Source organism: Zosterops lateralis (assembly GCF_965231275.1).
Source record: "Zosterops lateralis genome assembly, chromosome: 11".
NCBI classification, from domain to species: Eukaryota; Metazoa; Chordata; class Aves; order Passeriformes; family Zosteropidae; genus Zosterops; species Zosterops lateralis.
Genome location: NC_139771.1, coordinates 15,812,756 through 15,826,203, shown reverse-complemented (window position 1 = coordinate 15,826,203; position 13,448 = coordinate 15,812,756). Strand labels below are relative to the sequence as shown.

Sequence of the window (13,448 nt, the reverse complement as noted above, 5' to 3'; positions counted from 1 at the left end):
TACCCAGCTGGGACACTGCCAGCTCCTGCTCTCCCCACACTGATCTGAGGAGAGGAGCCAGCAGTTGTGGGGTTCCAGATTAGGCTAAGGGTTCCTGCGCCACTCTGTGGCAATGGATGATGGATTTTTGTAGGGCTGCACCACTGTATGTTTGTGTCTCTGCCATGCTCCTTGCCTCTTTCCAAAGCTACTCCCAAGGAATGGGCAGAGCAGTGGACTAATCTGAGTTTTCTGGTGTGGAGGCACCAAGGGCAAATTCATTTTACCAGAGATCAGGTCCACCACAATTTAGTGGCAAAATATAAAATACAGTTTAGTGATGAACACAGTGGTGCTGGGTTAATGATTTGACTAAATTATCTTGGAGATATTTTTCCACCTTGATTCTATGAAATCTTGGGCTTCATCTGAGGTCACAACTCCTCACTTTCAGTTGGAACATCACAGCACTTATCATCCATGTTTTGCAGCCCCAGTGCTAATAAAATGACTCATAACTTGATCAATATCTGGATTTCAGGCTGAAGTATGAGACATGACATGTGGCATTCACTGTGTTTGAGCAGTTGGTATTTGAGAGCCTTCTGTTACAGCTCCCATGTGCTCTCAATTTTGTTTTTGTCATATGTCAACGTGTAACAGTGAGATCTGGACCTCAAAATAGCTGTGAAACGGGCCATATACCATCATTTAAATTCATTCATTTTTTTGCATGAGCCAATTCCATTTTCACTTTCAAAAACGTTTATGTACATAAAGGCTTTATGCTGTGAACTCACAGAGTTTTTGCTCCCCCAAGTGTCACCACTCCTTTTTCTTGTGCTGAAATGCTGCTGTTGCCTGTGAGTGGTACCTGTGGATGCTGCAGATCTGCTCTCAGGTTCTAACCCTCACCTTCCTGCAGTGCATAAAATGTATTTTCTTGGTCTGTCTGTCTGTGTCCGCTGCAGGGGACGTCATAGTCAGCGTGAACGACACCTGTGTGCTGGGGCACACTCACGCCCAGGTGGTGAAAATCTTCCAGTCCATCCCCATCGGTGCCAGCGTGGACCTCGAACTGTGCCGGGGCTACCCCCTGCCCTTCGACCCCGACGACCCCAACACCAGCCTGGTCACATCCGTGGCGATTTTGGACAAAGAGCCCATCATTGTGAACGGGCAGGAGAACTACGACTCCCCTGCCAGCCACAGCAGCAAAACAGGGAAAGTAAATGGCACAAAGGAGGCGAGGCCCAGCAGCCCTGCTGAGGCTTCCTCCAATGGACCCCACGGCTACCCCAACGACACAGTGTCCTTGGCGTCCTCGATAGCGACACAGCCTGAACTCATAACTGTGCACATAGTGAAAGGGCCCATGGGCTTTGGGTTTACTATAGCAGACAGTCCCGGGGGGGGCGGCCAAAGAGTCAAACAGATTGTGGACAGCCCGCGGTGCCGCGGCCTGAAGGAGGGAGACCTCATAGTGGAAGTCAACAAGAAGAATGTGCAGAGCCTCACTCACAACCAGGTGGTGGATATGCTGATTGAATGTCCTAAGGGGAGCGAAGTCACGTTGCTGGTGCAGCGAGGAGGTAAGTCTTCAGAACTGCTTTAAAACACCTCCTCTTGAAATTTTTTAAAAAAGGAAAAAATGCATGTCATGAAAGATCTGCTCTCCTAAGCTTCTCTGTAGAAGTGGCTTTTTTTCCTGAGGTGTAGGAACTGCCCCAAGTTGGCAGTTGTCAGGTCACATAGATGGTTAAAATTGTTTATTAGCGTTGCTGCACTGTGAGGGATACTCAAGTGCACACAAAGCTGGTAAGGGGCAGAAGGGTGGTGTGGTTACACGTGTGTTTACACCTTTGCTTACATAACAAACCCTGGTCTCGTGCTCAGGAAACTTGAGTGTTTTAAATAGAACATGGACATTCCTTGAGTTATTCTGAGATACGGAAAAAGCTGGTAATGTGTTCTGTAATTTGCAGTGTTCAAAATCAGGTACTTAATGACTCTTCATTGGGGAAGGATTATACCTGGGATATATTTGGGAGCATAGAAGAGAATTTAAATTTCTCCAAGTTGTAAGCAATTGCAATGTGACTTCTGCACATTTGTTTGCTGTGCCATTGGGGGCTGAGCTCATTTATTGGCAGCATTGCTGAGGCCACCAGCAGGTACAGAACCCATCCCACAGGCAGCCTATGTAGAGCATGACTGGCAAGTCACCTGTCATTGGTCAGTCCATCCACAGGAACTCTTTCCCTGCACATAGCAAGTGTAAAGTAACCTGTGGCAGCACCCCTTTAGCCTGTGGATTGAGTTACTTGGTAGGGTCAAGCTCACAGGCAAATTCCAGGTTGGCTGTTGAGTGCAAAATGAAGAGCAGAGGGGTCAGCTGTCCCTCCCTCCCTGGCATTAGCAGTGGGGCTCTCAGAGGGACAAAGGCCTGTCCCTGCTGTGCTCATGCCTGTCCCACGCAGGTTTTTATGGACAACACACACATGGGTGCCCAGTGGATGACAGGAGTGACCTTGCTGCAGAGTTAAACAGACGAGTAGGTGCTGAACACATCCCCCAGCCAGCCCTGTGGGGCGTGTGTGCTATAAAAGTACCTTCCTATTGACTTTTCTAAAGTGCTTTGATTGTAGTAAACACCAAAAGCCAGTCCATTTTAACAAGGGACAAGTTGTTTCCTCAATTTACAAGTCTGGCTTGTTGTTTTCCAAGACCTATTTCAAGGCATTGAATACACTGATTCTGCAATTAATAGCAGCTCTGGAGAAAGCACTGTTTTTACTATACTTCTTTATTCCCAAGTGCTTACTGTGTTTTTGTATTTTGATAATAAATTAGAAAGTAGAGAACAGAATATATTAAAAATTCACCAATTTTCAAAGTGTGAGTTCCTTAAAGACTTTCAGTACTAGAAAGATTTAAAAAATGCACTTCATTCTCATGATTAATATATGTATTATGGAGAAAATATGGTTGGAAGAAAAATAGCAGCTATTATTAATCCTCGTGGAGAGTGCATATATATCTAGTAACACCATATATTAATTATTTGAATTGTGCCTGACATTTAATAATCCTCCTAAAGCCTTGACGGCATAATGAGAAGTTTTGATGAGGAAATAAAAGCCTAGTTTTAATAAAATAGTAAATAGTTCCCTGGTAATCTTGTTGAATCTTTTTTTTTTTTTTTTTTTTTTTTTTTTTTAATTTAATCAAGATACTAACCACATCTGCTATCACCTTCCTAGATAAGGTACCTTGTCAGTCTCCTTGAACTCTCTCCCTCCCTCCTTCAAGGTCCTCACATTTCCATCTCAGCACAGAGCACTTGCAGTTTCAAATTTCATGCTCTTGTGGCACAGAACGGGGAGATCCTGGTGGCCCTGATCCACAGTTAATCATTCAGACAAGGCTCTCCTCACATCCAGAGGAAAACTGGACCAAAAGACACTCAAGCTGTGGCAGAGGAGCAGAGTGTGCACAGCAGTAGCCTCAGTACCAAAGCCAGTCAGGTTTGTTTAGGGCTTCTAAGGTGATGTTGGGGAATGAGAGGCTGGACATGCCCCACTCACAGCCCAGAAATCCAACCATGTCCTGGGCTGCAGCCAAAGCACCGTGAGCAGCAGCTGGGGGGGGACTGTGCCCCTCTGCTCTACCCTTGTGAGGTCCCACCTGGAGCTCTGCATGCAGCTCTGGGGCAACAAACATGGACCTGTGGGAGCCAGCCCAGGGGAGGCCACCAAGATGATCAGAGGGATGAGGATATGAGTAGCTCTGCTGTGAGTACAGGCTGAGAGTTGGGGCTGCTCAACATGAAAAGAGAAAGCTTCAGAGAAACCTTACAGCACCTTCCAGTACATAAAGGGGCTACAGGATTGCTGGAGAATGACTTTTCACGAGAGCATGTAGAGACAGGATTGGGGGAATGGCTTTAAACTGAAAGTGGGTAGGTTTAGGTTGGATATTGGGAAGTTGTTATTCCCTGTAAGGGTGGTGAAGCCCTGGTGCAGGTTACCTAGAGAAACTGTGGCTGCCTCATCCCTGGAAGTGTCCAAGGCCAGGCTGGATGGGGCTTGTGATGACCTGGGATAATGGAAAGTTTCCTGTGCCCAGCAGGGCAGTTGGAACTAGATGATCTTTAAGGTCCTTTACAACCTAAACTATTTAAAAAAAACAAAAGGTGGAACTGGCTAAAATCCACGTGGCACTCAGTGCTGCTCTGCACTCGGGTCCCTTCCCCTGTAACTTTACCTCGTGTTACCCCTGCCAAGTCTCTCCTCAGCACCACCACCCCCAGACAAGGCGCCGCTATTTATTTTGGTCTGATTGCAGAAATGTATTTGGCTCGGGTGTCTGATAAGCTCCTTCAGGGCTTTTGAAGCTGTTCTTCAGCTTCCCTGTCACTTGTCCTTTCCTCCTCCTCCCTCTGGTGTCCAGTGAGGAAAGTGCTCAGATGCTGTCAGCATTCTTCTTTCAGCCCAGCACTGGCATTCAGTCCTGCTGTGCAGGAAGCGTCCCTGCAACACTGAGGCTTGTATTCAAGAGCTGTCGAAAGGATTTTCAGAAGTGATTACTAATCAAGCAGAAAAATATCAGAAAGAGATGAGCAGTATACAGGAAAAGCTCTGCCTGCTCCAAGCTGCTGGTGCACTTCCAACAAGGAGGGCTAATTGTTAAAATGCAAAGGCAGAGCTGCTTAGAACAGCCTGTAAAATATTGACTGTGAAGTGTGTTCAGCTGAAGCTTATGGGAGAGGGCAAATCCTGCTGCTGCCTCTGAGTGAGGAACACAAGGATGATTTCAGGAGGGATGAAGCTGAAATGCCCCCTCTGTGTGCTCATGTCCCATCTAAAACCATTTGTAGGACTCATGCAGGATTGGTGCAGAGGGATAAATACTTCAATGCAAAGTCAGATCACTGAGAATTTGCTTTCTAGAGGCCTCAGAGAAAATTTACCTTGTCTACATTCTGGTTTATTTATTTATTTATTTATTTATTATTTTCTTCTCCCTTCTCCCCTCTATAGGATTAATCATATTGCTGTTGTTTTCCTATTTCACCTATATGTGGATAAAACTGGATAAAACTCACTGATCTTGAGGGGTTCAAAAAGAGTTCAGCCCCCTCAGGGTACTGAGGGTTGACTGGGCTGGTTGGCAAAGCTGCTTTTGCTTAGCAAAATGAAGGGACAGAGGGGACAAAATAATTATTGTCTCTATTAGCCAGGAGAGATAGAAGGCACTTAAATGAAGGAGTTGGCTGAACAACTGTGTGTTGTTTGGCTGTGAGTAATTTAAACTGGAAATGAGAAGAGAGTGCCAAGCCATTAGAGCCTGTAAATCAAACTGGAGGAGGCATGAAGGCTTTACTGCCTGAAGGTGAAGCTCAGCACGTTTGAAGGGGACAGGACATGGTGCCTGCAGCAGCAGAGGACATACCTGATGACCCAGCAGGACCATTTGAGAGCTCTGCACCTGAAAGTAAACTAGTGCTGCTGCTACAAAATACAGAATTAAGCATGTTTTTGTCCCTGCACTGGAAATTGTGATTACATACTTAGGTTATTTTTTAAAAATAATGTGGCCACAAAAGGTACAAGTTTATCTTGAATGTTTGTAGCTGAAAAGGTTCTTTTAACCTTGTACCTACCAAGTACATAAAGTACTTTCCACAAAAAAAAAAAAAAAAAAAAAAAAAAAAAAAAAAAAAAAAAAAAAAAAGTAATATTATTTGCTACTTGAAATCCATTAGTCATTGAAGCCTTGCCTATGCACTGTAATCAACTGAAATAAGCAATTCTCAAATACCTCTCCAGTCTGCACAGACTCTATTCATAATAAAAGAAACATTTTGTCAGAATAATTTCTCTGCTTCCCAAGAGACTTCTATTCTGGAGGTTGTGTCTGTGTTAGGGCAGGTGGGGGGCTGTGTCAGAATAAGTTATTCTGCAAAACTACTGTGTTGTATTTCTTGGGACCACTAAGATCTAATATTTATTTCAGTGAAAAATGTTGTGTATTTTATATTTTGTGAATTGCTTCTGATTAAAGAAGAATTCTTTTCCTTTTTTTCCTATTTTTTTAGGTCAGTCTTCAGGTTAACCAAAGTACATGTGTTTAGTTTGTGTTCAGTTCCAAGAGTTACACTGGGCAGTGTTCATGCAGGTTTGAATGGACAATTTACCTTCAAAGCTCTCACAGTTAGTGCTTAGTTGCATCTTTATTCACTGGAAGGTCAAAAATAGCATAAACCTTGAGCCTGATCTACGTAATCCCGTGGAAGATGTGTTCCCACTTTGCTCCAGATCAAAGTAAAGGCACGCAGGTGAAATGTCACTCACATGCCTTGTGCAAATCAGTGCCATTTCTAATTGTTTTCCCTAGTGCCAAACTCCTGTTAAACTGGGGAATGGAAATACATCTTCTGAAAAAAAAAACAAAAAAAAAAAAAAAAAACAAAAAAAAAAAAACAGCTAGATAGATATAGATAGATAAATAGATGTACACCAGAGTGTCAAAACTGAATGTGTTTAATGGGAAGAAGAATCAATGCAACATCGACTTGTCTAAATGCCCATCAGTGGGTACCTGAGTCTTACCTTCATGTAAAAGTCCATAGTAAATTCCCTATTTATGTTCAATGGAATGAAAGGTGCTTAAAGGGAGCAGTGAGGTTGGTGGAAATGGGGAGGGGTCTGTTCCAACAGTCCTGCTCACTTGGTCCTCAGGTCAGTGGGTTTAAGAAGTTCCTTGCGACACGTGTAACTACAGCAAAAACTTGCAACATGGAAAAAAATTACAAAGCGCTAAAGCAATAAACCTATCAAGTCTCTTTAGCTACATGGACCTTCCCTTGCTGGAATTCCCACCTGGAAATGAAGTTTCCTCCTCTGTTCTTTAGCTGGAACTGGATCATTGAGTGATATGAGCAAAAAAAAAAGAAGGGGTGGAATTAGAGCTCCTTTTCATTTGCCATCCCTAATGATGTAAAACCGTGGTATAATTAGAGCTGCGATCAACTATTCAGTGCAGACTTGAACTCTTTTGAACAAGCCACTCACTTCTGTTTACCCTTTAGGCTTGCAGTCAAGAGTGAGTTGAAAGTCATGCCACTTAAGCATTGAGCTGCCAGAAGAATTCAAACTGTCTTAGCAGCTGCTGAATTAGAGAGAAAGTGAGTCCAAAATGCATTTGGGACAAAAATCACAACCTGGGAGTCATCTGATGGTTACCACAGAGCACGTTTGCCTGTGCCAAAGCCTGTGGAATGGGAAGAAAAGTTCACCATTCCCAGCAGTGTTTTCAGCTCAAGTACAGAGGGGCCAGGGCTTTATAGTGAGGTCTTTGTGCTGTGTTTGTATCTAGGAACTCCCTGGACCCCATCTGGCTGAGCACAGAGCTGCTGGTGCCAGGCATTGCTCATGTGCCACCCTTATGGTTGGTTTTCCTGTGGCAGCTCCTTCCCTGGACCTCCAGAACAGGGGCAGATCTAATTCCTCTGGTGTGTTCAGTTGAATTCTAAACTTTTTAAAAAATCTCTTTTCAAATCACCTCTTTTTACCTTGTCTTACCTTTTGTCCATCACCACCAGCTACCAAAGCTCCTGGTACCTTCTACTCAGGTATCTTCCACCAAACCTGTTTGTTGAATCTTTCAATTTGTCACTCAGTAGAGGTTATTTTGAGCTGTATGCTGAAAAATACCTGATAATGTAGTACAAAAAATACCATCCAGACTCATAGGCACCCCTCACTGGTTAGTGAATCATATTCAGGAAATCAGAATTGTAGTGTGCTTAAAAATATATACGTCTATGTGTAAGGCCAAGATTTATTTTTCAAGCTCATTACTTTGTATTCCAGGGTCATTACTTTGTAGTTCCAGAGTTATGGATTTCCTGGTTAAAGTTGGAATATCGTTTGGCATTTTAAAATCTGTCTTCAATTCTTTCCTCTTGTTTATTTTTGTTAGTGTTTCCTTTAAAGAGCTTTGCCTGGCAAGAAGGGAATGAGATTTGTTACACACTGTGTTAGAAATGAGATGTTTTTAAAAGTTTAGCATTGTGCCTTTTTGCCGTTTTCTGAAAACAGACAATCCTAGTAAAAAAGGCATTGTTAAAATCGAGGTGCAGGGAAGGAGCAGGACTGGGGGAACCTTTAGCTGGGAGTAGCTGAATTTTTTTTCCAAACCACCAAGTCACTCTTTGTTATTCTTTTCTCTCTGTTGACTGGAATTATATTCTAAGGCCAAAAGAAGCTGTTGAGATTTTAAAGAAAGTTTAAAGCAAGTTTGATGTAACATCTGCTATTCTCTCACAGCCTTATTCTGATTAGACACTGTTGTATGAAGGAGCAGATAGGAAAATCAGTTGAAGTCGGGAAAAGATGAAATAAAGGAAACGTTTTAAGTTTAGATGTTTTTAATAAGAAGTTTGAAGTTCATACCCCTCATTAGAATTGCTTATATGCATGTGTTTCAATCCAGTGTGTGAGTTAATTTTCCTGCAGCAGCTCCAGAGTGTTAGATACGCCTTTTTGGGACAATGCTGTGTATTGTTATGCAGCACCATACACTGATCACTGTAATTGGTTTTGTAAAGCAAGCGAGCAGAAACTTGTTTTCTCTTTGTGATAAAAATAAGCCGAACTTAACATCTAAAATCAGGTCGTCTTATAAATAATGTAATATGTTGGGATTACGTGGTGTTTTTTTCTCCTTCAAAGTGCTTTACAGGTGTTAATCTTAGTGACATTAGTAGTTTGTTTTTGATGATCTGAATTTGTGAGGTTTGGGATGACTTTGCTTACCAAAAACACAAAGGAGGAGGTTTTTGGTGATGCTCAATTCATGGCAAAGCTCCCATTAGACTCCAGGAGGCAGCAGGATTTCACCCAGGTTTTTCATGCCTACAGATGCTACAGCCAGTAAGGATAATTGTTGGTAACTTGCTCAGACACCAGATAGTTTAATGTATGTTACTAATGTTCATATAAATAATGCATTTGCAGGAACTAATGAATTAACATTGCCAGGTCCTGCAGGAGTTTTTCAGTACCAGGCATCAAGTCGAAATAGTAATTGACAAACCCAAATATCAAAAAGCCCACATGTGCAAAAATCCTACCTTAAGCTCCCAAAAATTCAGATATAAAAATACCACATCAGAGTTCTTTCTGGGTCTTTTGTTTTGTTTCAAGCTTCTAGTATTCATATCCAATTGCTTATCCTAAACCATGGGAGGCCAAGGAACTCCAAACAAAGCACGTTGTCCTATGAACACTTGATTCCAAAACAAGCAGCTTTATAATATTACAGTTCTGATAATGAAGGAGACTCAGCATTGCTGGGGTATCAACATTTTAATTGCCTGCAGAATTTCCAGCTATTGCTGGTGTGATACATGTGAATTGCTGACACTAATCTGTTAGGCATTCAAGACCTAAGTGTTTTCCCCTCAGCTATCCTTCATTAACTCCATTTGCACTGATTCTCTCCTAGAAATGAGTAAGCAAATGAAGAGATGCCTGTGAAATCTGCTTTTTGGGTCAGCATCAGCTTTGCATGAGCTACCCTGCGTTTTTGTGGCAGCATGGCCTATCTATGCTATAGCTTGTGTCCCCCAGATATATGTGTCATCTAAGCTCCAGAGCTGCTTGGAAGTGTAAAATAGGATAGAACAGTTGCTGATTCATTATTTGTCATTTTGTTACACATTTTGCATTTATTTCACATTTGCATTTATTACACATTTTGAATTTATCATTGATATAATCTTCTAAAGTTTTTTGCTATTTCATGAAGCATGCTTTAAAGCCAGGAGGAAACCTGTGCTTTAATTACCATGTTTGGAATAGGGAAATGATGTCAGTTTTGTGTAGTCCTGCGTGCTGACAGCACAATAGTGGTGGTGTGCACGTTACATGCATGGCTGCCTTTCTGTGGCAGGGAATCTGGATCTGCTTTAGCATCAGTAAGAAAATCAAAGCATTTGCTGAATGCTGAAAGAAAAAAAAAAAAAAACATGACTGAAATCTCCTCATCAGGATGTTTTATTGCCTGAACCATCCTATCTTACAGAAAGCAGTAGGCTCTGAGGTGAGAACTAAACAGGAGGTTGCTTATCAAATGAAAGATGAGAGCTCTGAAACTCTTCCTAAAGGGTTTTTTTCTTCCCTCCTTAGCTTGAGGTTTTGAAAGTTCGTGCTTTTTCACCTTATGTTGATTTGGTTTGGGTATTAAATGCTGAAGTGGTGTAAGTGGAGCAACTTAAACCCACACAGTGTTGTCTTATATCAAATGTGATGTGATGTAACACAAGGTGGCACAGCAGAACCTAATACTGTGCATTAGATAAGGCAGATTTAGCTGGAGATGTGCCTCCCACATTTTCATTGGGATTTGCATGGCAGGAAATGGAGCAGACTTGGAGGTGTGCAGCAAGGAGGATTTTGTTCCACTCAGCTTTTCCTCCTACCCTCACATACTGCCTGGCTGACATTTTGGTGTGCAAGTAAATAATGAGTTTTTATCAGCCACACTGCAGGTAGGTGCAGTAGCTGCTGCCTTGATTTGGCGTTATAATAACCAGCCATAACAGAAGTAATGAGGTGTCAGAAATCCAAGAAAGGTCTTTGTTTATCACTGTAATTAAATATATTTGGAGAGTCATTAAAAGCAATAGCAGGTGGGCAAAACTGAGGAAGAAGGATGACTTTGTAATGGACTAGTCAATGGTTTTGTTCTGAAATGGATTGTTTTTAAATATCTGTCTGCATGCCTCTAAGTCTCTCCAATCTGGATATAGATGTTTTTTCCCATTGTGCATTAGGATTTTCTGTTTGTTTTTGTCTCAATCAGATTTATTTTTGTGATGGTGATAGTAATTAGGTTATACCAGCTTTAAGGCTCAATTAACCTGTGCCTTTTGTTCCAGAAGACCTGCAGTGCACCATAAATTTGGCTTCAGAATTTGGCAGGGCTTGTGGGCCAGACAGACTTGGTAGAGGAGGCTGAGATTCAGGGAGGTGACACAGCTGTCTGAGGATGCTGGGACAGGTCAGGACTCTGTGGCTGTGAGCACATGAAGGTGATGTTGGTAGGGATGTGCAGGTAAATATCTCCTCAGAAGTTTCCTTTCCATCCTTCAGGATTAGTCTCTGAGGAGTACAGGTTACATCCTTGAAAGTATATCAAGTTATTGATCTATTTTAATAGAAAACTATTTTCAAAATAATAAATTTATGTTAATAAAGTCATGTTTTGTGGAAACATCCTTAAAACCATAGAGGTTTAACTCTAGAGTAGAGGACTAAATAAAACTCGACTAAAAGTAGAGCCTTTTAGCATGCCATGTGTGTTTGTGCACTCCCCAGGTCTGAATCTGCCTAAGCATTCTGTAAATGCGAGCTTATTATTAAGGGATGTTATATATTAATAGCAGCATCCCACTAATGCCAAAGAGCCTCTGTGCAGGCTGCTGGCCAGATATGAAACATGAGAATCTGCCATAAGCCACCCAGTTGGAGCACATGGATTTACACCTCGTAGCAGTGCTGTGGTAAATCTGAAGGCAAACATTGTCACTGAGCAGGATAAATACAGATGTGACTGTAGCAAAATATGGTTTCTCCTCTCCAGTGTCTCTGTCCTGAGCTTGCAGTGGGGTTGGCCTGGAGGTGCTGCTGCCCTTCAGCACCTCTGTGGTCATGCCCTGGGACAGGCACCTGGGGAGAGGAGCCATGGGACTGGGCAGCTTCAAAACTGCAGCATGCCCCAAAAATTGTGAGAGGGTTTCCAGAAATAAAGCTTGCAAGTCATGGATTTTGTGGCCTTCTGGAAAAGGATAGATACCCTCATAGATAGCCACACAGGTATATTTATGTAGATAAAAAATAGATACATAATACTGTGTGAACACATCCCCTTATCTGTGTAAGAAGAACATGGGGGGTCTGTAATTACTTTCCAATTCCAGTGTTTAGCTTCTGAAATTTGTGAGATTTCAGAAATTTAATGTTTTATGTACATATTTGTTTAAATATCAACAAAGGTTTTCATCTAAGCATACGACTCCGACAGCTTGAGCTTTATGATAAGCACTTCATTTAATGAGCTTCAAAATAAAAATACAAGAACTGCTGACATGCTTTCAACCATAGGCTAGATAGGTAATTGTCACACTAATTCTCCATCTCTTTTTTATCTTACTGTCTTGGAATTATCTTATATGTATATTACTGCATAGTTAAATTTATATTTTCATAGTAATTAAATAGCATTTTATTAGCCTATATCTTTTTTATCGCTTCTAAAATCAATTCTCATTTGAGATGCTGAAAATATGACTGAGACTTTAATGGCGAGGAATTGTTCAGCATCCCAACCAAAAATGAGTATTTGAGACTAATAAAATTTAGCATCTTTAGAGCATCTAGAACTGAAATTCTTCTTAATGGCAATAATGTTCTATGCCTCATTATGCTTTTCGTCAGTGACAGTGGGTTAATAATGCCCAAGATGATCTCTTCAAAACATTGCTTTCTTGGCATTAGCATTGAACATTAGCATTAGAAATGTAGCATTTTTCACTACATTTGGTAGTTACCAAACTTGATTAATGGCAGGGCTATATTACTGCAGTGTAAATTATTCTCTTGCTTAAAGCTTGTATTGCATAGCTAATTTTTTTACTTTTTTTGGTAGTGCAATGACACTCTTGTTATGCAAATCACAATGACAAGCAGAAAAGTTTAGTAGGGACAGGTAGGGGATTTCTTCTTGATTTCTCCTTTCTTCTTATGCCTACACAGACTTGCCTCTCTTGCTGTTGATTGTTCTGGTCTGGAAAAGATGAACTTCCATTCTTTTAAATAGTATTTGTCCTTTATTAGAAATTCTTTGGCAATGGATCATAGGGAATCAAGGGGATTGCTTTGTCACCACCAATCTCCTGTCCCCTGCCCTCCCCAGCAGCATTAATGGCCATTAGCATTAATTATTTAAAATTCCTTGTTTTGCACACAGAAAGCAGCAATCAATGTTCAGTGCCAGGTATATGCTTGTGCACCCCCTGATTCCAGTACTTTACCTAAACCTCATCTTTCAAAGTGTCTGTTTTCTTTGATACAGCCTTTGGTTTTTATTCAGCATGGTGTAAGTGCTATTTAGAAAGCTTGAAGGTTTTATTTTTTTTTCCAGGCAGGAACATTTTCTCTGTAAATGTTAACCTTGGGACACGGTCCAAAATCTTTATTTTCTTGTGTTTTTCTTCCTCTCCAATTAATTTTCAGCACTGGTGCATTCTGGGCTGCAGGTGACATAAGGGTAAAACCTAATGGGTGACCTTTCCTCTTAGACGTACCTATGGTTTATTTTGCTCTTGGATATAGATGGTCCACAAGCTGTCCACGTTGGAAGAGTTAAGGAACTCTGAGAAGGGAAGATCTAGGAACAGC

General features: G+C 41.6%; 1 protein-coding gene across 7 annotated transcripts in view; it reads left to right on the top strand.

The window, feature by feature from the left end:
• The window catches only part of MAGI1 (membrane associated guanylate kinase, WW and PDZ domain containing 1), a 337,339-nt gene that overhangs the window by 282,255 nt on the left and 41,636 nt on the right, over positions 1-13,448 (top strand). For all 7 annotated transcript variants that reach the window (XM_083869438.1, XM_083869440.1, XM_083869439.1 and 4 more), the window contains one exon: positions 951-1,571. In XM_083869438.1, coding sequence (XP_083725564.1) covers positions 951-1,571 — 621 coding nt within the window. The remainder of the gene's footprint in view (positions 1-950; positions 1,572-13,448) is intronic.